We start from the raw sequence: 24,062 nt of genomic DNA, 5'->3' as shown, positions 1-24,062 counted from the left end.
TAAGAAACTCTCCCGAGCTTAATGTCGTTATGGTAAATGTATGAAAGGGGTGGCGAAGACGTGGATCTAGTTTGCGAGTGGAAAACATCCGGTCGCCGCGTATGCCGCAAGTACAAATGGATGGTAACGACAACCGAAAGCAAAGGTTGCGGCATCGAGAGCTGGGAATATCGATTTCTCAGGTATGCTTTATAATATTCGAACGCTGAGATCTCCCTACCGCGATTCACTCCAGATGCAACGTGTAAAATATGGCCGCAGGCTACAACTGCAGCCGTTTTCATTAAGCGAAGAGCTTGCATAACGAAGGCAAATGAAAATTATTACGTGGCTCGTATATAATATAAAACTGCAGCACTCGAACTCTTCCCTCGATGGTGTGTTTCCTTAATTACTCCGGGTGCTTCGTTTCGTAGGTATAATTTGTGAAAAATCGAGGTCATGCACGTTACACCAACGACACGCGCAACAAATGCGCAACGATCACATTTTCAAATCGGGCGGAAATCATCCTACGAAATGGAACGCATTCGATACTTCCGACGTCGCTGACGGGTGATCATCGCGCGACCGTGCAGGCACAGATCGCACTTTTTGGACGATTATTAATTCCATTCGCTACGCGATCCGCACCCCTGTATTACAATAAATATTGCAGTCGCAGTTTCCACCACGTGGTAGCGCACGTATCGACCTCGGGGGTTGTTGGGGTTGCGGGGGTGGCGTTCTCGGGTCGCATCAGTCGCGCGTTACCTCGCGTTCGGTCTACATCGCGCCGCTCCACCTGTTATTTGTCAACCCTTGGGGCGCCAACCGCAACCAACTACCCTCGTGATCATTCGGACTTGGAATCTCATTTGTACGCGAACCGCGACGGTCTCCGGTGCAGGTGCAAGTGGACTTGGCCGGTAACGACGCGCGTTACTCCAAAGTTCACTCCGCTTGTAAGGTGAGCAGATTTATCATTTTTACTTTGAAGAAAAAAACAAAGAGAAACAAAGTCAGCTAAAACAAACAGATCATATCAACATTTCTGTACATATTTATATTTTTTCGGTTATTATACGAAATGAATTTTGGAATAAATCGAAAATTCTTCGCAATTTTCAAGAGCAAAATAAATAATTCACGTGATCGGATATCGTGATTGTTTATCGCCATCGGTTTGATCGAAATATCACGGAGGGAAATTATTTCAGAAGTTTCATGAAGATCGTTCTTCCATGCATATGTATGTACGACGTTATAACGTTGGGAGAACGAACGAGTGCTTTAACCCTCTGGGATCCGGTCTAATTGTAAAGAGCAAAACCAACCCGCCCCCGTGCATAAAAACGTCTCGGCAGCTGACTCTGGATGATGTTATACGTATATTCGGTCGGTACATGTAATAATGAATCGTGCCAGCATTTTCGAATGGAGAATTTTCGTCTATACGAAGGCGCAACGAATGGCAATAATTTACCTCCGAATGATACGTATCGTGAATAATTACTCGATTTTTTTTGTTCACGTCACCTCGCTGTTTTTACGCGAAAATTATTATTGTTGCCGGTGTTTGGCGTGCCTGAGATTTTTAAATTCCCTCCACTCGAAAAGGTAACACGCGACGCGATAGTAATTTATCTCATCACTCTGAATTTCTACGCTGCAAGCACATTGTTCCATACGATGCCATGTAAATGAACCGAACGTCATGAATTTGAAATTGGGACCGACCCTCCGTTATGCGGTATATATGTACAATCGAGGCGCGCGGCTTGAAAATTGGAAATCCGTCCGAACAGTCGAGTTTGAAAATTAATTGCGCCTGTCGATTATATTCAGTCCGAAGTTCCGCAATCGACGATTGATGAGAATTTATTTTCCTGTTTCTAACGTATTCAAAAAATACCTACCGCGGCGCGTACGCGACTCGATGGTACGTTAGGAGGTTCAATCGAAAGAAAACTGATAAAGTTATCGAAAAATGTACAGAGGAGAGGAAATGAATGTTCAAACGAGAAAATCGAGAGGACCGTAGCCGGATCTCGCACGCACGTACAAGGTCCATATTACGGCGGTGGTAGCTATTTTTAGCTCCGCTGCTCCGTTACGAGTTACAGGGAGTTGTTTACGGGGGGCAGGGGGTGAAGTGGAACCCTGAGCTATGTGAAGTTAGGGTAGGTTGCGAAGGGATGATAGAGTTAAGGTGAAGTTAGTCTAGATAGCACTCGAGTATAATGAACGTGTCGCACGAGGCGAGGGGATGAGATAATCTGGCAATTATCTTACGGAAGCAGATAGTAGTACATGTACTTAACGCACTTGACACGTGACCCTCAACTATTAAACATTAATTCGAAACAGTGTTTGTTAACAGTGTCGTTTCGCACACGTACGCGCGACCGCATGCTCCAACGATGGTAGATATCGCAACTTTCTCAGCAGTGTTGCTGCTATATCGAACCTTCGAAACTACGAAGTAAGATAAACTCGGCCCTGAAGCCCACCCGAGGCATTACCCCTGTGACATTACCCGTCAGGCGGATAAATTCGTCAATGCAGGAACATCGTTTGCTTTGATCGAAAATCGGAAGAAACGGTACACGAGGCTCAGGGGTGAACGGAATTCGAGGTCGGAATAAATAAGCTGCGAATAAATACCTAATTATTTATCAGGTAAAAGGGGATGAAGAGATAGAAATACAAAGGATCAATTGAAATGCCCCGGGGCAAACCTCCGGAGCTCGGCACGTGACGGCTGAAACTTGGGAACGGAAATTCTGATCGAAACGAAACAAAGTCGATATCTACGAAATAAATTCGGGAGATCCGAATTCCGGGTCGCGCAGGGACCCCCGCGATTCTCCGGCGACACGTTTCGTCCATAAATATCGCGTCGCCCGCACCACCGTAGCAGCGGTAGTTACGTTACACTCGTCTGTAGAGAACCAAAAAAAAAAAAACGCCAAACACGGAGTGATGATAAAAAAAGCGCGGGTATACGATCGACGATGACGATATGAAAAAACCAAACGAATAAGAAACAAAGAAAATAGGCAAAAGGTAAAGAATTGAAACGGGAAATGGAACGGACGTCACATACAATCGTGCATAAACCGGAGCTTTTTTTACGCTGCCCCGCAAAGCGCCTATCTCAAGTAATACGAGTCCCAAGGGTCTCCATGGCAACGGTCAAATGTTGCACGCGACACGTGGCGCACGCACAATGGGTCGGGCAATCTTCGCATGTACGAGAGAAAGTACCAGGTATACCTCGCACGTGTTGTACACGCACGTAGTGTGAGTGGCACAAGCGGCGATGTTCGCCAAGTAGCTACGGGGAACGGAAACGGATCTTTGCAGGGATGAGAGGCTCCGAGTGTTTGAGCCGTAAGATTTGAAACACACGAGGGTTTATCTTGCCCTCTCCAACCCGTTGTTGGGAGACCTCGTTAACTCCGAACTCTTGCGACTCAACTCCACGGTACAGTAATCCCGCAACGACGAGGCGTACGGCGCATAAATCGGAGAACATCCGTCGAAAAAACATATCGGGATAGAGGAAATAAGAGAGGAGATAATCCTCCCTCCTCGCGTGTATCCCATCCTTGAACCCGAGGTGGACATCTCTCGGCGCTTTATTTCCTCTCGCGTCTTCTCCCATGCGAATCGAACGAGCTGATGCGATTTCTGTCGAGCAAATATACTCGTACGCGTACATACGCACCTGTACACACGTGTACAGATGGGCGACGTTTCGCAAATGTACTTCGATACAACGGGGAATCGGTGAAACGAATTTCCGCGAGACGCAGATTCTAGAAGATCTTATTCGGGCGACTCGCGAGAAAAAAAACAGCGAGACCGTGTGTAATAGGATGAAGCTCGGGATGAGGGTACACGTGTATATTCAGGTTTATCCCGAAAATCGCTTCGAATAGGATTTAGCGGAGAGGTTTTTTATTTTTTATCATTTTCTCCCGTACAGCTGCCTCCATCTGGCAACAGGGAATCCCCGGCAGGCTTTAAAACGTCTCGGTTTGTTACCGCGGATGGATAGACATCTAATTGATTTCCGGGTACCGGGCGGTTGAAAACGATGTATCTTCGCGCATCGCCCAATGGACCAGGTGGAGGCACTCCACCTACACCAATCGCAAGTCTTATACCCTGTGTTTCGCGAAAAAAAGAACAATTCTCGTCTTGCGATTAGATTTAAACGAAAGTGACTATTGTTTCACGCTCTATTGAATCAAGTTATCGTTGCGAGCATAAATAATCCCACCCAGTAAAGGATGTTCCACTCGCGGCCACCGCATCGAAAAAGCGGTCCGGTGCAAGTATAGTATATGAAACAGTGAGTTCCTGTACAATTTGGCCTTAATTTCACTTCGTTACGCCATCGATACCGATAACAATAATGATATCGAATCAGATGCAAGTGCAGCTGGTATAGTTATAGGTACGGCGGTGGCACATGCGGTTGGTGCAGAGGGTAATATCAGCGGAGCGGTTGAGATTCAATTAGGAGCACTCCGATGATGCGATAGAAAATCGCGCACATAAAGTTCGAGTCGTTTCGACGAACCGGCGAAGTGACAATTTTCACTTTGCGATGGTCACATAATTATGAAGAGAAAGCGAACAAACGATGTGAAATATTCAATCTATTTTTTCCCAGTACAGGTGACGCGTCGCGGACTTTCAGCGCACAAAAACCAGCACGTAGGCAAAAACATTTCGTCGAGGCTTGGCTTTGTCTCGGATTACTTTCGAGGATATTCTCGCCGATTTTATAGACCATAACGTCTGCGAAAATTTGTTTTGTGTAGTACGGTGTAATATTCGCATCGGAGAACGAAATTGGACCGCGCGTTCTACTCGGGAATACGCGATACGTTCAATATATCTGTGGTGATACGTTCCTCGCTGTTCTTTGAATTTTTTTTTTGTTTCATCTACCGTTTCTTTCATCTCCCACCCTGCTGGTATGACTTCCTCATCCCAGGTTACCGCGAACGAACCAAATTCGTTTCATGATTCGATAAGTCGCTAACGAGTAGCGATTTTCCTATCTCCGGTTCGGGACATTAACGTTCGTGCACGAAGTGATAACCGGTGAACAACGTTTTATCGTCCAAAACTTCCTCCGATACGTGGAAAACAACAAAAAACAAACAACTCTTTGAAAGTCCTACGCGTGACCTTCCAGTTCGGTGTGGGATTTCCCACCCTGTCGCTCGGAGGACGTTACGTGTTACGATAAACTGATAAAATTGGAGCGTATATATATCTTGCAGATAAGCCACCCTGCAAAACGCAGTCGGCGGTCCAGCGTACGGTCTAGTGGGGTTTATATCGACCTCCCGCAGGTGTGGGACACGCGACCCCGCCCAGGTAATGCTCAGTGGCGCAACATCGGACACCCCCGGTAACTACCACGGGCGACTAGGCCGCCTCGTCAACTTCAATTGTTGGAGCTTTTCAACCCGCCTCAAATATCAGACATCCTCGGGAGTTTATCCAATTAAATTAACACGGTGATCGAAGCAACGCGCCGTCCTGCCGCAAAGCGTCGATGCCACTCGGAATAATTTGCCCCACGGCCCGCCGACCATCGACTATTTTCTTTTTTCATCTCGTTCCCACGCATTCGCATCCGAGCCCGACCCCGATGACGTGCACGTGAAAGTAATACGCGCCACCTTCTAATTACACCTGTGAAGGGAGTTTATTTTTTTTTTTTTTTCAATTCGAGCGCGAACAATCCGAGAAGTTTCTAAAAACGAGAGAAATTGCAGAGAATATCGCACGATCGGATGTTTCTCATGGAATACTCACGGCGTCACCGCATTGGCTTTTCCGAACAAATATCAGGAACTATATCTGCGGCGGTATATACGCGAATAGAAACACGATATCGCTGTACACCTGCACCGTACGAACGGTATATTTATTTATCTAGTTTCGCATCGTACCGTACGCTCCCATGAATATCGCGATGTTTGTTTTTTTATGATAAAAATTGTGCGTTCGTCACGGAGAGACATCGACGATGGGTATCCGTCGGGCTTTATTTTATGTGCGATGGACATACAACGAACGAGAAACTCGAATTCAACGGTGATACGCGATCCTTTGAATTAATGAGTACGTGACAACCAACGGTATAATTAGAATATTTAGCCCCTCCTCGCTCAGCTCTCGTCTGTCTCTTACAATTAGTTTGCAAAACCTTCTCGTTTCGGCGTCCCTGACAATGAGTAACCTCGTAATAAGGATCTACGGCTCGCAACATTTCTCCCGGAAATCTGTTATACTAATTTTCGGGGTAGCGGCGCAACGCGCGCGTTCGTAACCTTGAGTTATTACGACCCGAAATGAAATTCTTACCGGAACTAATGTATGCCTGTATCAGTTGCGACGAATCTCATAAAACGAATTATCTTCGCACGGTATGCGGAATTATTTCGCCCAATATTCCACATCTATGATCGCACCACGCGCATCACGTGGTAGACCGCAGGAAAAATTAGATCCGACGACGAGAATTTCGGTAGCTTTTGGCGATCCTTCATGGAAGCATCGTCGAAGTACCGCTATCGATCGCGGTATAACAAGAACACGTCGCTGTTCGAGGAGACTCCGTCTTGTACACATGTTACATACACATGGTCGGTCCGATTGTTCAAACCAGATCGACACCGCCGCTTAACGTAACGAGATGAGAACGATCGGTCGAAATCTGAACGCGGGGACCCGAATGATACAAAAAATAGCGAGCTTCGCGGTATACCGAATTTGGATAAATCATTTCGACGAAGGTAAGTCTGGAGAATTTTTTTATTCCAGGCTCGCGCGACAATTTTAGACCGCAAAAGTTTGCGCTGTTCCGTTTGCCCCCACACGCCGGGACTCAAATTTGATATTTTGAAGATGATACAAGTTTTGACAGATTTGAATTTCGTTCGTTGCAGGTAACCCGAGCTTGTTCCAGATTCCGGATGATCGAACACTTGGAAATGACCGAAAGAATGGAAAGCGGTAATCTGCTACAAGCCGTCTAAATACGTACGTTATCCGGCAATCACTGGAAAACTAATTTAGAAGGTGCCCTGAGGCTGAAATATTCGGTAGTGCAAAAGTGAAGTAGCTGCGGGAAAAAAAACTGCAACGATAACAACAAAACTGTGGCTGCATGAGGGGCAGAATTCGGACTTTTTTCAATATTTGTCGAGAGAGAAAATGTAGCGAGAGGATAGTCGCGAAATTAAAGTGAATGTCAGCAAAGGAAGCAGAGAGAAGTAATAAAAAAAGAGAAAGAGAGGAGAAAAATGGTAAATGAGGAAAAGAAGGTGAATCAATTCTCGCAAAAAGTCGTCGTGGAGAAGGGCTCCCGGAAACTTTACCTCTGCACCATTTCGCTGTACGTTAGATAATGGAAGTGTGCGATATACGATTCAATTCCATTGTTGGATGTCGATCATCGCGCATATTTCATATCTATGACAATCTACTGAATAAAAGGAGCGTATAAAAGCTGAAAATAAAATTCATTCTAATTCAAGGCAATGTAAATATACCTAATTGCGATAATTATCGATAATGTCGGACAACGAAGACCTCAAGGTGACCAAAAACAAAGTCCCGCCTCCTCTCAATCTATCGGAAGCCATAGAAGATGAGGCGCTGAATCAAAAGACTGCTAGAAGTGAGTACCCGGTGCATATATCGATACGATTCATTCGGAATTGAATTTCCTAAGTCTGATTCACAAATTGCTTCCAACATACCCGCGGTAATTCAGTAATTGCGTTACCAAGTTACACATCAACAATTGATATTGCGAAGGGAAATTAATATCGCAGCTAAAATTAAATCGGATCAAGTAACTCCCCGAGCGCTGTCGTTCAATTTCGATATTCGAATCTCTTATCTTCGGAAAGTTCAACGCGCGAAAATTGATTTAGGATTTCGTCTCATCGTATAAGTGGGAAAACCCGGCACTTTCTAAATCATATTCTTCGACAGCGTTTTAATATTTTAATAGGACACCATCCGTGTACGTGTGCGCGATTATAACTATGGTCCTTCCAAATGTTAACATGCATGAATTTACATAATTCAATCCCGTCTAATCACCATACCATGGATATACCGCGTAGTAGCAGCGCTAGGTTTCGCAATAGCATACAAACTGTGTTACTTTTCCCAATTAGATAGCGAGGGTTGGGATTACGTGGATGATCAAGAGGGTGTATAATTATGGTAAAATTATCGTTATCTCTGGAGCAAATTTAACGGTTGTTTGAACATTATCGTCATTTCGGTTTCGTCCGACGTATGAAAAAGACGGTTTCCAAATCTCGCGATTCGTTGGAAGTATGCATATTCGTAGAGATGGAGGGACGAAAAAGATCGAAAAATTCCGTTCAACGTCAGCCCCGCAAAGTAGCAACCTTCTCGCTGATATTGCCGAGCTGAAAAATTCACCTCCATGCGTCATAAATTTCCGCGTATAACAGGAGAGCAGATGACACGGCTGTACGGTGTATTAATTTTTCACTCGTGTATGTACGTGACCCTCGTCTGCTTTACCCTTTTCCCCAAACTTCGTTGGTTTTGGAGATTCGCGGCGCTTTCCGGCTGAAGATTCTCCGACGTTGATCGAATTAGATCAAGTTGTAACGACTCGTCGGGACTCGTGGATAATCCACACCGATAAGTTCCGTGATTGGTAAGTCGATCGGATCGGTGTAATCTCGCCTCGAGTTTCAACATAATTCTGCCCTTTTGCCCGTCCCGTTTCGTTTTACAATAGCGCCCATATTGTGCCGATGTGTAAATTTGACTGAATTTCAGTACTTAAGAACGACCTGCTTTTACACGAAGCTGTGATAAAGAACGAAGCTGACAGCGTCAGAAAGGTGCTCAAAGAGACTGTTGACGTTGATTCGAGGAACAACGTGAGTTCCATCCGGTTGTACAATAATTGAAATTTGAGAGTGAAACGCCATTTGAAAGAAGAGAAGAACTTCCAGCTTATCCGTAATTTTCTTCTCATTGTCAGTACGGACGAGCGCCGATTCACTGGGCTGCATCCAAGGGAAATACCGATATAATCGAGATGCTGATCCAAGCAAAGTGTGACATCGAAGTAAGGGACAAGGTGAGCATTCGAAATTCATTATGAAAAGAAAATTCCGCAAGATTGTGCAACGATTCGTCGTATGAAGGGCTGAGTTTTTTTTCATTATAACGCATCGAATTTTCGCCATTCTTTGCTCTTATGTGACACGCGCCGACCCGTATTACTCGCATTTTTGCTCCACGGTAGGCTTGATATGAAGTCATTTTGATGGCTTTGCCGCGTAGGCGTGCACTCGAGCGTTATTAATGAAATTACGCGGGACGTGAAATACATCTTTCCTTTGCTTGCCAGTTTAGCGGCTATACGTAGGTATACTTGGTGGGAAATCAAGGAACGAAGCAAACGATAGAGAAATTACTTCCCTGCAGCTCGTCGTTGTCGTTATCGCCACAAAACAGATGCGGAGAAATCGAAGCGTCGTTTCGACGAATTTAATTGATACAAATCGCGTCTGTTATTCTCATCAATTCCAACTTCAGATATGACGAAGTTTCGGAAATTTGTCACGTTTGTTGTTCCAGTTTGGTATGCGTCCGTTGCACATGGCGGCGTGGTACGGCCACCGGGAAGCTGTCAAGATGTTAATTAATGCTGGGGCAAATGTTTCCGCAGTAAACAAGGTAGGAACTATCAATTTACCGACAAGGTCACACCGCAAATTCATTTGTTACACGTACACGCATGTAATAGACTTTTGCTTGCAATGTACTTTGAAAATCAAAACTATTCAGCGATATCGCGCGATCGAATGGCTCACCGTATGCCCGATGAAGCACGAGAGCGTTTTCCCTCCGGCACTTGGATTTATTTTCAGTTGAATTTCGCATAGGGTGAATATCGTCCGGACGGGAACGGTGCGAGCGATAATTTCTGCGTTCGTTCGTAAAATATGAGTTCAGAATTTCTATTTATTTCGTCCGTCGACAATTCATACCGACGGCATACGTGCCCTGGAACGTATCGCTGCGTTTGTTGGGAGGAGTTCGTTGAATCACCAACGACGAATCGATATCGTATAAAGAGACGGGCAAATATTTCATTCGAACAAACCGCGGCGTAGTAATGAAAATGACACGGTCGTCATCTTCTCCTCGTTGTCTCGGGACCGTCGTTTTGTCGTCTCTTTTCTTACCGTCGTGTATTCTATACGCGTACCTGTGTACATTTCATTTACCCTTCGTCATTTAAACGTCGCGACGGCATCTCAACAACGCTCAACCGAGACCGTTCGCGCGTACGAGCGTCAGCCGAGTATTTATTTGATCCGATAAGATATGAAGGGTGGTATCTACGCAGTTCGATGGAAGAAGTCGTGCCATTCTTCTGGCGGTGTATCGACTGACGAAAATTCTTCGGAATTCAATAAGATTATCATCCTTAAAAATTATTATTCTCGTGGTTATTATCGCACCGTGTTCTCGAATTTGTTGGATGAGTCCTTCGTCTCGGTAGGGACGAGACTCGTCGGTCCGTACATGATTACGGTACAAAAAAATGTTATCTTTCCCGTACCAGGGTATACACTCAATTCGCGTAACTCGCAGCACTGGATAGTTTACGTCGAAGTATGCTTTAGGTGAACTTTCGCTTATACGAACGATTCTTGTTATTGCATGTATTTACCTACGTACGTATGCACATACATACGTAGCAGGAAGTTGACCCAGGTCGACCCAGATTTGCCGTGCAATCCAGGTTTACAATTATAGACCGTACAACGAGCGGTTAGCTATTTTTGCACCTAGTTTTAACCTCTTGCCTCGATTTCCTTCTACAGAAGAGCGGCAACAGCAGCTAGTGGGTGTCGAACTACTTCCGGAACATCGATTTTCCGGTTATAAATTTAATGAACGCGTACAATGTGACCACGATCGGAAATTCCGTATTTCGGTGGGTCGAGAGGGGCTGCCGAGAGATTCGATATGCAAAGTATTCGAAAAGTTGGATTATACGTGGAAAAACGGTGTTTCCTGACGAAGATCCTGCGGAATAACGACGGAACTGACAATGAGTTTATACAATTCCGCTACGTTTCATTAATCCGATTATCCCTGCTTCCTTTCCTCTGGTCCATTGTCTTATTTTACGACGGAATAATTAAATTCCCTGCAGAGTTTATGCAACGTTCGATACCTCACTCCTCGGGAACTAGGCAATAATCAAAAAATCGAAATGTAGATCCCTGAGGCTTGTTTAATTTTTTGAAAAATCATCAACAGAAGCATTATACTCTTCTGATGTGTGGCGCCCGTGGGAACAGCGTGGGTGTTGTCGAATACCTCGCGGAAGCTGTGGAATCGCTGAGCGGCGAAGCCACGGATTGCACGGGAGCCACAGCACTCCATCACGCTGCCCTCGCAGGACATCCCGCCGTCATCACCGCTTTGGCGAATGTCCCGGGTGTCAAGTTGTCCGCAACGGACAAGGTATGTAACCATCGCGATCTTCGTCGCGTTTGTGCTTCACTTGCGGGGGTAGTAAAATTTTATCAAATTCCATCCGAACCTGCGGCTCTGCTTCAACTTTATCAATTTCCCGTGCTGAGCATCCGTGACGAAACGTAGGTCGTTGCCGATTGCACACCCCTGTGCGATAACGTAACGGAGAGTAGGTACTTACAACGAAGCGAGGACGATCAATGAGATAAATCACAACCCTGATTTTTTCACGTTCCCGAGGCTGCCGCGTGACCTGATCGGCAGTTATAAGCTAGCGAGATATTAGGATCGAAAATATGTGAAAATTGTTTTCAGAAAGGTCAAACTGCGATCCACTGCGCTTGTGCGGAGGGTCACCTCGAGGCGGTAGAAGTTCTGATAGGGCTTGGAGCGAACGTAGACGTCCAGGACAATGAGGGCAACACCCCTTTGCACGTAACAACCCTTACCAGACACACGGGTATCGCGCAACTTCTCCTACGTGTCGGTGCGAGCACCGACCTTCGGGACGAGGTAATTTCACGCCTTCAAATAAACGTGCGTCAAACGCGGAAGTGGTTGAAAGGGCGACTTTTCGGGTCGCATTCTACATCCGCGGTATGTTCGGATCTACGGACAGGAATGTAATGGACGAAGCTGCGATGAGATTTCAACGTATTATACCGATAAAGCACGGTTTCGTCCGTTTTCACGACATGCGTAGGATCTTGATTACGCCGTCAGAGCTATTCTCTCGTTGTTAATCCTGTTTTTCGTAGGCTGGGCTGACCGCTTTGCACGTTGCGGCTAGTCAAGGGTGCAAAGGAATTCTCGAATCACTCGTTCAGCAGGGCGTTGTTCTCGACAAACAATGCAAGGTGGGTATACAACATCCGGTTGCAGGGACATGTGCCTATGCTAGTACACACGAGCTTGCGGCTCCAGATCATACTTACACCCTGCATACGCTTCTCGTAATCGATTTATGACAGGTGATGAAAAAAAACACTCAATTGATTCATTCGATTGCAGAAAGGAAATACCCCGCTGCACATGGCGTGTCAGAACAACGAAGTAGACACGGTGGAAATACTCATCAACAGAGGAGCTGACTTGAACTGTCTGAACACTGTGAGGTTTTTCATTGATTTATTGTTTTTCCCATCTTCTTCGTCCATCCGAATCACAGTAAAATTGTATTTTATCGACTTTTGTCTCATCACGCTGTCGCAGAGACTCCAATCACCGATTCATATAGCTGCGGAGATGGGACACACCGATATTTGCAAACTGTTACTAGCCGCTGGGGCAAACATCGAACAACGAGAGCAGGTGAAGAACGATATTGATAAAAATCCGTCAGAAAGTGACGCTCGATACTTTGGAGAATTTAATAACTTTTTTGCCGAATAATTGTATTGAACGAAGGAACGTGATTTTAAAGGGCGGAAAGACACCTCTCTACATAGCAGCGCGAGGAAGTTTCACGGCGATTGTAGATATGATAATCAGGACTGCTAGATTGGATTACCCGACACCGGTCAGTCGCCGTGACGGAGAAAAAAAAGAACCACCGCGGGCGTTGACCAAGTTCCCTTAAAAATGAAAACTCTTTGCAGGAAGATTCCAACTCGGACAAGGAAGTCAGGGAATTGACGCCAGCCAGGAGACGTTGGCGAGAAGAATCGAGAGGCGGAAGTGTTTCGAGCGCGAGTATCAATCTGACCGAAAGAGTAAAGTCCATTCTTTGGAGATTAGCTTACAAACAACTCGCTCCCCCCGACTGGAAGAAATTAGCTCTGCACTGGGCATTCACCCACGAACAGATCAGAGCTATAGAACATCAATACACAGGTAACTCCCGGGGGTTGAATTTGACGAGGACTCTCTTTAGAGATCCGAAAATTCTTTAGCATTTAACAGATGAGTTGGGTTTTTTACTATGCGGATGCACGTCGTCCAAAAGGGAAAAAGGAATTCGATCTTGCGGGAGACCGAAGAAGAGCAAAGAATTTTTCAAGCTCGATGTAGATTATTCTATCCGGAATAGAGGATTCCTTTTTCCTTATTGCCCATCGCCACTTTTGGTCTCGGGACAGCGTTACGAAACGATTGATTGATAGAATCAATCGCAGGTCCATCCAGCTTTAAAGAGCACGGTTATCGAATGCTGTTGATCTGGGCGTCGGGTTTGCATCCCGAGGTCAACCTGGTCAAGGAATTGTACGAGGCTCTATCCGCAATCGATAAAAAAGCTGTTGGTGGTAAGTTGCGAGTATTTTCATTCGCGCCCATCAAAACTCTGACACGTTACTTCATTTTTCGTAAAAATTCCCCGCTTCAGATGCGATACGGAAGAAGTTGGATCAAGAAACCGAGAGCAAATCGAAATCGAACAAACGAAGATGTCACAAATGCACGATAACTTGAACATTCCGTCTCGCTTATAGGCCCGATAATTTTAAATTTGATCGTAATCGTACATCAAGGTATAAAGAAAAGGAAAAATGATGGGATGATGCGACCGTCGGACGGCGGTTGAAGGAAATTCGATTCTGGAACTAACAATAAGCGCGCATTGATTCTCGTAGATATTGTAACGATATCGTTGAGAGAATCACGGAAATTCTGATCGGATCTGCGACACAATATTTGTACGTAAGCAAAGTATCGGGTGAGTATGACTGGCGTGCGATAATTTAAACCCAAGACAATCCGTGACAATGAGTCAGTTACCGATCGTATTCATATCTTGACATTATAAAACGGAGATTATACATTCGCGACAAAGACACGTAGACGTTCGTAAGATCCTCGTAGCTACACCTAGGTATGTTGTTACATCAGCGAACGGACCAAGCAAGCGATGATGGATGTATTGAAAGCTCGATCTTGAAGACGAGTGCCTTTCATTATTTCATTTTTTTGCATAAGCTTTTGTAACCCTCATCCGTGTAGGTACTTCCCTCTCCCAAACGCACTGTATCCGGCCAAATCTAGATACGTTATACGATAATAATTGTCATGCAAGTATAAGAAGTATTTGTATTACTGTACGTTAATATGGATCAATAATTGAAAACCAGATTATCTGGAATGGAACAATCAATCCAAGACTTTGAACTATTGTATGTATGTACGAATCGATTGCTATGAAATTTTCTGAATAAATTTTGACTTCCAACGTAAATTCGACAAATCAGTAGAACATGCGATGAATTCATGAACGTGCATATCTTCTATCTGTGTAATAATAAATTCTTAAAATTTTATCATTTATGTCCAAAATATGCTGTATTAATAACTTACCTCATAAGCGAACGGATCGAGTTTCTTATGAAATCGGAAGGAAGGACGATAACTGATTTTTCGCTAATCTTCAAAATTCCTGGAATTGAGATTGGTTGCTCTGGGGGAATTCGTGTGAGACATTATGTGAGCACATGGTGGATGCAGATATCTGATTCATTTCATTTCTATTAAAATGTTAATATTTATTCACTTGGGAGGTGTTTTTTTTTTCTTGTCAATCTTAAGCACTAAATTAGTTTCGTTCGTCATCGGATCGGAATCGAAATCTACTTCCTTAATAACAAAATAGTTGCGGTAGAGCTGTAATAACAACACTCGTCAATTTTTCGCCGTTGAACCTGCGAAATGATCACGCACCAAAGGGTCTATTTTTAATTATTCATAACATTATACATATTATCATTCGAAACCAATGTTGAATCAATTAATTGATACAAAAGATCATTTATATCTTATTCTACACACGCATTTGGGACCTTTTTCACTTGATCGCGTTGACTCGTGTTTTTGAAAATAACGGTTATTTGTCTGATGAGAGAAATCAAAAGATCGACTTCGTTTGGGGATAATATTCGATAACTTTTGTGTTGGTCGGTATATATATATATATGACGGGATAATCGGATCTCGAGTATTCGATTATTATGGAACATAATGTCAATCGACAGACTCGCATTTCTACACTAAGTTTTTCGTTATCCTACGTGTTAATTTTCTAAAACACGCACTACTCGAATCGATTAAACATTACAGAGAAGCCTTTCTCCGTCAGCACTTGACATAAATATCACGACTGAGGATCAGAAGAAACAAAATGAAAAACTCACCATGCGAAGAGATTTCTCTTCTCTCAAAAATTTGATCATATTTAGTTTAATATAAATTGGTTGTTTTATTCGTACGAATTTAACAGGATCCCACAAAATTATCAAACTCCGGATCAAAAAAGATTTGAATGTGCGGTATTTCCGAAAACTTTTGAGATATGATCGAGGATTTAGGTCCATTCTATACAAAACTTGACACTTCATCCGCGTATCATCAACGTTATAGCAGAATCATCTTCGGTTCGCGAACAACACAAATCAAAAACGAAGAAACAAAACATTCACGTACACTATTACAGATAAATTGGGAAGAGCTTAGATCCTAAACCTTAAAAGCGCACTCGGTTGATCTCACCGGTGAATTATTCTGGTTATTTTGGTCAATGTACGCGACTGATCTAAAAAGTTCAGGCAAGTCGAAAAAAGATTCAACTTTAGCAGAAACAGTCGAATTTTAGAACAGTACGTCGAGCGTGAACTCTTCATAACTAGCCATAATGATCGCATCGTATCAACCATATTTGTAAATAAAAAAAAAAAACGTTTCTTCTCGTGAAATAGAAAAATTGGTCCGGTTTATTATACACTGAACAAAAGAAAGGAACCTTTTCATGTCGATTCAAACAATGGATACTTGTTGGGTTGTTTTCTTCATTTCAGCACAGTTTTCCTTCTTGTTTGGAGTTTCCCTTTCGCTTCCAAGGACCGATAAGCTGGCTGTCTTCGTTGATTACTAGCGATAGCCAAAGCTCTACCTTGTTAAACAAACGCCACATCGGATCGGAACACTGTTACACTTGGTATTTCTTTCCCCCTCGATTTGCATAGAACCACGTGACTCAATGTAATTGGCAAGCGAAAAATATTGCAGAGAACCAATAAAATAATAAATACATTTCAAACTCTCGTGTTATAGTTATCCTTCTATCTGTGAATTTATAATAATATATAGTAATGAATAAACGTATGAAAGACTTTTTTTTCTTTTGTTTTCTCTGGTTTCTCGTTTTTGATTCTATAGATCTTTAACGACGGTAAGGGTGATAATTGTTTGAGCTGGACGTCGAACCGGAATAACCCCTTTGGGGTCCGCCGCTGTAGCCGTCGTTCGTTCCTGGAGCAACTGGAACTGGGGCTGTCGATGTTCCATAGCCTGCACTGCCTGTCGGAATTTCGTAAAACATGGACTATATACTACGCTGCAGCACTAAACTAGAATTATATTAATTTATATTATATACGTGTAAAGTGGATGAATAAAAGGGAATTCAAAGTACAAGGATACTATTGGTGGATCTCCTTGGACTTAAGCCGATGTTTGCAACGCGATCATTCTTAGGAAAGAACAAATTGTTTATCGTTGTAATGTGAAAAATTTGTTTATAATCTCTATAATCTCTATAGATAAATGGCGGTATATCGGAGACCTTTTTCAATAAATTTAAGTAATAAAATTTAATGTCAGCCTTAAAAGAATAATACAGCTAACAATATAATACAAACTTCTTGGATAATCTTAATTTAACCGATTCCGTGTGATCGTATTTTTGGGATTAATTAATTCGAATAACTATGTATTCCTATACATACTGTTCCTGCTGTAATTATCCAAGCGTTTCAGGTATTTTGTGTAATATTACAAAAAAAAAAAAAAGAAGACCAATGTTCCTCCGTATAAAATAACAATTTTCGAGAACGTAGAAATAGAAAAAATCTCCTATAGCTCTAATCCAAATAGATCTAGGTATTACCTATCGCATAGCGTGAGAGGAACGACATGAAGTTTCATGCTAGGAATTGAGAAAAAAACGTAACTCTAAACTCTTGGCTAGCGTCGATAGGGATGATAGTTCGAATGCTGGGTCAGGGAGAAACGTTGAGGACCTGGGGCGGCGTCATCATCAGGCCTGTATGAAGGGCTGTCTCTGTCAAATATTTTGAACTTGGAAGTCGGGGACAATTCTGTGGGAATAAGAAAGTAGGAATGGAAAATTAGGTGCAATTCAGTGGGCGAAAAAAAAATCGAGGACATCTACTACCGACCGATCTACGTTAGGCATTCACGACACCAGGTAAAAAAACAATTTGAATTGGTTGAACTTGAAAAAAAATCAAGATTCAACATTACCTTTTTTTCGTTCACATGGTTTTTTACCTGGTGCAACGGTAGTTGAGATATTTCATGTAGCGAGGCGCAACTGCAGCAATTTATTATTTGAGATGGAATTCAGATAGCCGTTGCCCATCGAGAATTAAAATATCTCATTGAACATATTTATATGTACGTATATACATCTAAAGGGTGAGTCATTTCCAACTCCGTCAACGGAAGGAGCTTCATCCGGTTTTCTCGCCCACTGAACGTCGACTCGAAAATATAGTACGCTCAACAAACGAGGGAGTCGAGCAAAGGTCAAGCGCATGTCTACCGAATGAAGCTCCTCCCAATCGTGAAGTTTGGAAAAAGTCACCCTGTATATATAATGATAATAATTTGGAACGTGGACATGCTTCCCAAACGATGGCGCACGTTCTAACGAGATTCAAAGAGTTGCTGAATCATAAGTAGATTGAGAAGGTATTCCGACCTAATTAGAAAAATGATTGTAATGATAATGACGACGATAATAATTTCAATAGTGGCAATAATCGTGAACTCTCATGCCACCATTTGTGGAAGCTTGTACATCTTTTCGGTGTTGGGAGGCGCATAAAACACTGCACCAGTCACGCAACGCTACTGTTTTCAAACTGGAAACAGTGGTCCACCTCTACACCACTATTTTCACTCAGTTTATCTTATTTTTAAAAAATTCTTTTCTCATTCCATTTCATTATGTACCGCATCCGAATCAACGATTTAAGTTGTGAGTAAAGTATATCTTTCATCTGAAACCATAAGATATGAAATGTAGTAACAACAGAAGCATCGGCAAAATAAAGCAGACAATAGATATCATCAATTTAAGCATCAATTAATTCGGTAAATGGATAGAAACTTGTCCTTAGAAATCTGTTTAAGCTTGTGCAGTGTTTTAGGAGTCTCGTTTTTTTTTTTTTTGTGGCAGTGGGTGACGATAAGCTTCGTAGTAACGACGCAGTAACGCGGGGTTGATAAATTTGGGCAGGCATTGGGGAATTATATTTAAAATGAAATTCGTTATTTAATAATTTGTAACTATACCAATGTATTTCATGAATAAGATTCGTTTTTTCTTTTTTCATTTTCATTTATTATTTATATTTTATATTATATTATTCTTAATTAATCCACTAGAAACACCGTTAAGTATATTATGTTTTGTTTAATAATAATTATAATAGTTTTGCAGTAATGCAGTATTCAGTTATTAGGATACCTTTACAATGTACCTAACACTGTGATTATTATTTTAAATTGTAGCATATTACAACAGGACATGAACAACTTGTGTATTATTATTTATCATTTTCAACTACAGTTAGAGAGGAGGATCTACTATTTAAATAATTATATTCAAATATCTTGCATCATTTAGTTAGACAGTATAATTAATTAATTACGGCTATAATTATTGGAACATTTTTTCGTTAATTACTCAACTTTATTTCTTCTTTGCTTTTTCTCTCTATCTTCATATCGCGCGCGCTCTTTCTCTATTTCGTTTCTAATCGCTGTACAACTTAGGGCACTAGTCAAGGATTGTTTTTTCCTTTCGTCTGAGCATCGAGTTACAATCTATGAGCTGCGTTTATCATTGCAATTATCATTATTTCTGCGTCATTTTATTTGGTTTCATATTTCAGTGATTTTCATTTTTCATTATTTTTTTCTGCTCTTTCTTTGCGACACTAAAATTAGGTAACGACTGTTTAATTATTTTTTTTTTCTTTTATACATTTCCGGAGTACCTACGGCATTTTAAATTTCACCTATTGAAATGTTACTAAAAAATAACATTATACCGTCAGTATCTGTACAACAAAACTTTTCAAGCGAAAAAAGTTGATAAGATGGCTAAATCCCAAATAAAAATGAAAAAAGAAGTAAACCGAATAAACATTCTTTGACCCTCGTTCTTGAGTGCTTCGATCAATCAACGCGAATAATTGACGCCGTCATAGTCATCGGCGTCACTTATCTGGTTCTTCTTTCTCGCAATTTGTAACCTCATCGTAAATTGCTATATAAGCAATTTTGCTTTCTATATCCATTTTTATCTTCTCCATACCTTCGCGCGTTGGAGGCATGATACTATAAGTAAAAAAAATTTCATTGTACAAAATAGACGGAAGTTTTTGTAGTGCAAAACCGCGGTAATTTGAGCTTCGATTTGGAAATATTGCGTCAACACATTTTTTCAATTTCAATTCTTTTTTTTTCGCGTGTAATAATTTCATCGCACGTCAATCACCAACAACTTAACTATCTACTACAATTTATATGCATGTAATCAATACTTCTTTTCGGATGACAATCCTAATTGCAAGGTAATCTGTGTGGCTCACGTTTTTCGATGTCGTTTGTATTATGTAATAAAAAAAATTTATAAACTAACCACTTGTGTACGTATCAGTACTACTGTAGTAACGATGCCACATGTATATCCTCACGAATAAGAGATGCCAATATTTCCTTTTTTGTTTATTCGTCATTCTCCTTTTTTAACTAATCTTCTGCCTTTTTGATATATATGTATATACATATACATGTATACATACATATAAATATATAAATTGCATCCTTTGAAACCATGGGGTCAGATCATATAACATCGGATTTAAGTTTTACTTTTCAAGGATTTGACGCTAACTGTATACTTTCAGCACTGGTCTCAAAGTATCAAAGTGCTTAACGCATAGTTTGACTACCGTTAGTTCCAAGTAAGGTGTTGAATATAGTTTTTTCCTAAATTTACAATAAGTGGTGGTCGCGTAGCGAAGGGGATTTAGTGAATAAGTGACCGGCGTGATTGGGCACCGAACATTTATCTCACCTCTAATCAGTTATAGGGTCAGAATAAGTTCGGCTAAGATCGTAAGTAAGGGCCCGAATAGCGGGTGGTCTCAAACTATACATTGCACATGTTTAGATATATCTATATATATGTGTATATATATAGTTATTAACTTATGATCCTTCTAAGAACACAATAATTGGCATTTTGTTTATTTTGTTTCGTTTTTTACGTTATTTAGTTGAACTTTTATATATATGATATTTTTCTTCAGTTAGATAGTGACTCGCAATAAAAAGTAGATAAAAGATTTAAGGTACTCTGGAGATAATAATAATTTATAATACATATGTACATAAATTATCTTAATCAACAATTATCGATTTATTTCTAACATTATCACGGCGTTATTTCTCTCATTTTTATTCAATTTCATTCAAAAACTTTTTATAATCTATGTAATCCTGGATATCTTAAATTAATTAATCAATATATGGCCGTTCTAATTATCTTTACAGTCAACAAAATGATCAATTAATCGTACAGAGTAGCTTCTTATTTATTTATTTTTTTTTATTTAATCCTAGTTTAGCCCAAAGTTTTGCCAATCATAGATCACAGTGTCACTTATTTCATAGATACAATTATTTTGTAACTATATATTTGTTTCAAGTTAGTTTATTCTTACTGTTTTTTCTTTTATTTTTTAATTCATTAATTATTATTATTTTTTTTTTAATCATTTCTTTAAATATAAGCCTTCGTAATGATATAATACCGATAACTTGTATTTAAAATTAGTATCTTCAATAAACTTTAGTTTGTCGTTATCTTATGCTAAGTTCTTCGTAGCCTCAATGATAGTTAAGTCTAAATGAATACGACAATATTTCCAAATCTTTCGAAAAGCTGCTGAATTCCTATTTAAATAACGTTGTGTAAGCGAAGCCTACTTTTTTTTAATTTCTATCTTTTTCGAAAACACGGGATGTACAGAATCTATCATATCTGACATTGATGTACCTTTCTTCTTATCTCTTTGTTTCGGTTGGTTATAGGGGGGGGGGATTGGTTTTAGATATGCAGGGAATTGAGTAGTTCAATTTTCATTTTTACGTACGCATGAACAGATATATATAGATATAGAGTAAACTAATTGGAAAAAGTACAAAAAAAATATAGGGTCTTACTTAAATATCAATGAAAATAGAAAAAGAAAAGAAATTAAATTTTGTTTTCACGTTAATTTTTCAACATATATATTTGTGTGTATAAATAATTGAGCACACTAACGCCGTTCAGTTCAAAAGGACAAGTTCTATCGAGTCACAAAATTATTCACCATAATTATAGATGTAATCAATTAAAGTTTCGCATAAGAGTTGTTTTTTTTTTTTTCTTGTTTTTAATGTTGTTTAGCTCAAAAGAACAGTTATATTCATATAATGTATATAGTTTCATGCGAGTGGTAGTGAAACTAACAGCAACTTCCAAAATGTCTGATTATTGTGAATTATATTACGATATACCATACATAAGTCCAGTGTTCAGTGAATGGGGAATTAAATGAAAGAAGGAGCTTGCTTTATCGTACAAATTTAACCCGATGGTCAGTTGATTAGAAGACTGCAAATCTTCCACTCGAGAGATCAATTCGCGTATATGCATTAGTATGTGCAATAGCGAATTAACATTGGATCTGTTGTATTTTTTTGGCTGTTCAAAAATATTTGACCGAATGAAAAATTTGCAGACATTAAAAGAATCTGAACGCATTGAATTAAATTCAGAGTATACAAGGAACGTCATTCACTTACGACACCTCTTAAAACTGTGGTTTGTCGAATGATGAAGCAGTCAACTTTATTCATCTACTAGTATACAGGTTTCACGACAGAAAGAGGGATCTTTTTTTTCTTCTAAATATCCGTGTAATTTCAATATCTCGCAATTTCAACCTTTGCCTATACAACGAACATTAATTTCTCCAACCGAACAAATTTAGTCTCAAGCTGAATACGTATGTATATAACATTCAACCAATGGGGGAAACCTACTCGACTCGGAAACCCTCTGAAAACGCTGATGATTTGAAAAACAAAAACAAAAAACAAAAAACCTGAAACTCCGACTCTGACAGTCAACCCTGTATACGTCAGTCCGGTATTGTGGTGGTGTAATTGTGAATGTTTCTGTTAAAACGGTAATTAGTGAAACGTGGTTACCTAGTGTATACAGATTACGCGATCTACCATATCATATTAGGGACAAGTAACATATATATAATAATGTTTGCAATAAATATTTTTTTTTGTTTTTGTAATATTTGTTTTTTTAGAAGTATATGTTATGTTACGTTATGTTATATCCTAAGTGTCACAGCTTGCGTATATTATGGTCATATTTACCCGGACCTTAAATGCAACAAGCAACTTAGCTTATTTCGTAATCATAATCAGTAATTAACATTTAGAGTAGGTTTTTTTTTCTTTACGATTATTGACCGTATAACTCTTAATTCGAAAACTTATCAATTAAGGCTTATTTGAGTTTGAGTTAAGTAAGGCTTCGATCATCCACTTTACATATACAACTAGAGATAATATTTCGGGTCCCGACTGACTTAGAAACGTACAAAGTGCCTATTGCAGATAAACAGTACATATACGAGCTATGTTTAATAATTTAAATTTTAATGCAATTCAATAATTACTATTTCTTTTTCCGTTATTATTCTTTTATCATTTATTTCGTTTCGTTTCATTTATTTTTCTTTTTTTCCCCTCTTAAATTTAAATACGAAAAAGTAGATAAGTTTGATACACTGTTGCTTAGTGTAGGGCTAAAATCAGAAGTATTTTGACACAAAAGCTACAGCTCTATGAGGTATATTCGAAAATGCTTAAATTATAGTTACGTGCTAGGATGAAACAGTCGTGTTTTGAATCATGTTTATGCGAAAATATTGACATTTAATTATCCGATTATAATATTTTGATTCTGTACAACGCGTAATTATAATTAATATAATTATATATTTAACTAGGGTTTATATATGTTTAATTTAATTCTAAGACTTTTCTTCCTCTTCTTTCGACTATTATAATTATCATTATCGCAATGGCAAAATGCCGACGATATTTTTCCGAGACAGATTTCACTGTACAACAAGATGACAATTCTCAGAAGATGATAAACGAGAATGAAAGAATAAATATCTTTGTTACTCGGATGAAATAATCAATCATTTAAAATACTGACTCGTTATTCGATGTGCTATCAAAAATCCTCCGATATTCATATGCGAACAACACAGACCGTAAACATTGGTACTCGGAATGAATAATTGAAAAAAAGTCCATTCATACGTTATGGGAGTGATATATTATCGACGAGATATTTTCGCTATTTTGCTTCTTGTATTTTGTTTTTC

General features: G+C 40.3%; 2 protein-coding genes across 11 annotated transcripts in view; one reads left to right on the top strand and one right to left on the bottom strand.

Moving 5' to 3' along the window:
- The first annotated feature begins 725 nt into the window (after positions 1–725).
- On the top strand, positions 726–14,879 carry LOC105693345 (ankyrin repeat and death domain-containing protein 1A-like). Of its 5 annotated transcripts, none has more exons than XM_012413188.3 (14): positions 728–949; positions 6,963–7,696; positions 8,848–8,951; positions 9,056–9,154; positions 9,658–9,756; positions 11,356–11,562; positions 11,890–12,087; positions 12,333–12,431; positions 12,586–12,684; positions 12,787–12,885; positions 12,998–13,093; positions 13,173–13,407; positions 13,689–13,817; positions 13,898–14,879. In XM_012413188.3, exons 2-14 carry the CDS (start codon positions 7,591–7,593, stop codon positions 13,981–13,983), a joined length of 1,656 nt encoding a protein of 551 aa, XP_012268611.1. In that variant the 5' UTR covers positions 728–949; positions 6,963–7,590; the 3' UTR covers positions 13,984–14,879. The 5 variants fall into 5 exon arrangements, with proteins under 5 accessions (XP_048516077.1, XP_048516079.1, XP_012268611.1 ...); XM_020856659.2 differs by having other exon boundaries at positions 13,677–13,817; XM_048660120.1 differs by having other exon boundaries at positions 726–949; positions 13,677–14,879.
- A 1,360-nt stretch (positions 14,880–16,239) lies between these two features.
- LOC105693414 (heterogeneous nuclear ribonucleoprotein 27C) overlaps positions 16,240–24,062 on the bottom strand; it is a 28,363-nt gene continuing 20,540 nt past the window's right edge. For 3 of the 6 annotated variants that reach the window (XM_048660123.1, XM_048660125.1, XM_048660128.1), the window contains one exon: positions 16,240–16,854. In XM_048660123.1, coding sequence (XP_048516080.1) covers positions 16,718–16,854 — 137 coding nt within the window. In that variant the 3' untranslated portion in view covers positions 16,240–16,717. The other 3 variants (XM_048660124.1, XM_048660127.1, XM_048660126.1) reach the window with 3 other exon arrangements.

Source organism: Athalia rosae, chromosome 1, assembly GCF_917208135.1.
Source record: "Athalia rosae chromosome 1, iyAthRosa1.1, whole genome shotgun sequence".
NCBI lineage: Eukaryota > Metazoa > Arthropoda > Insecta > Hymenoptera > Athaliidae > Athalia > Athalia rosae.
Note: the sequence above shows the minus strand (reverse complement) of the source record. Positions and strands in the feature narration are given on the sequence as shown.

What these genes read in the sequence shown, in the direction of transcription:
- LOC105693345 (XM_048660120.1), top strand. Translation starts at nt 7,591, where the DNA reads ATGTCGGACAACGAAGACCTCAAGGTGACCAAAAACAAAGTCCCGCCT. An exon ending in ACATCGAAGTAAGGGACAAG is followed by an intron (nt 9,155 to 9,657) that starts GTGAGCATTCGA and finishes TTGTTGTTCCAG; the next exon opens with TTTGGTATGCGTCCGTTGCA. An exon ending in GATTGGATTACCCGACACCG is followed by an intron (nt 13,094 to 13,172) that starts GTCAGTCGCCGT and finishes AACTCTTTGCAG; the next exon opens with GAAGATTCCAACTCGGACAA.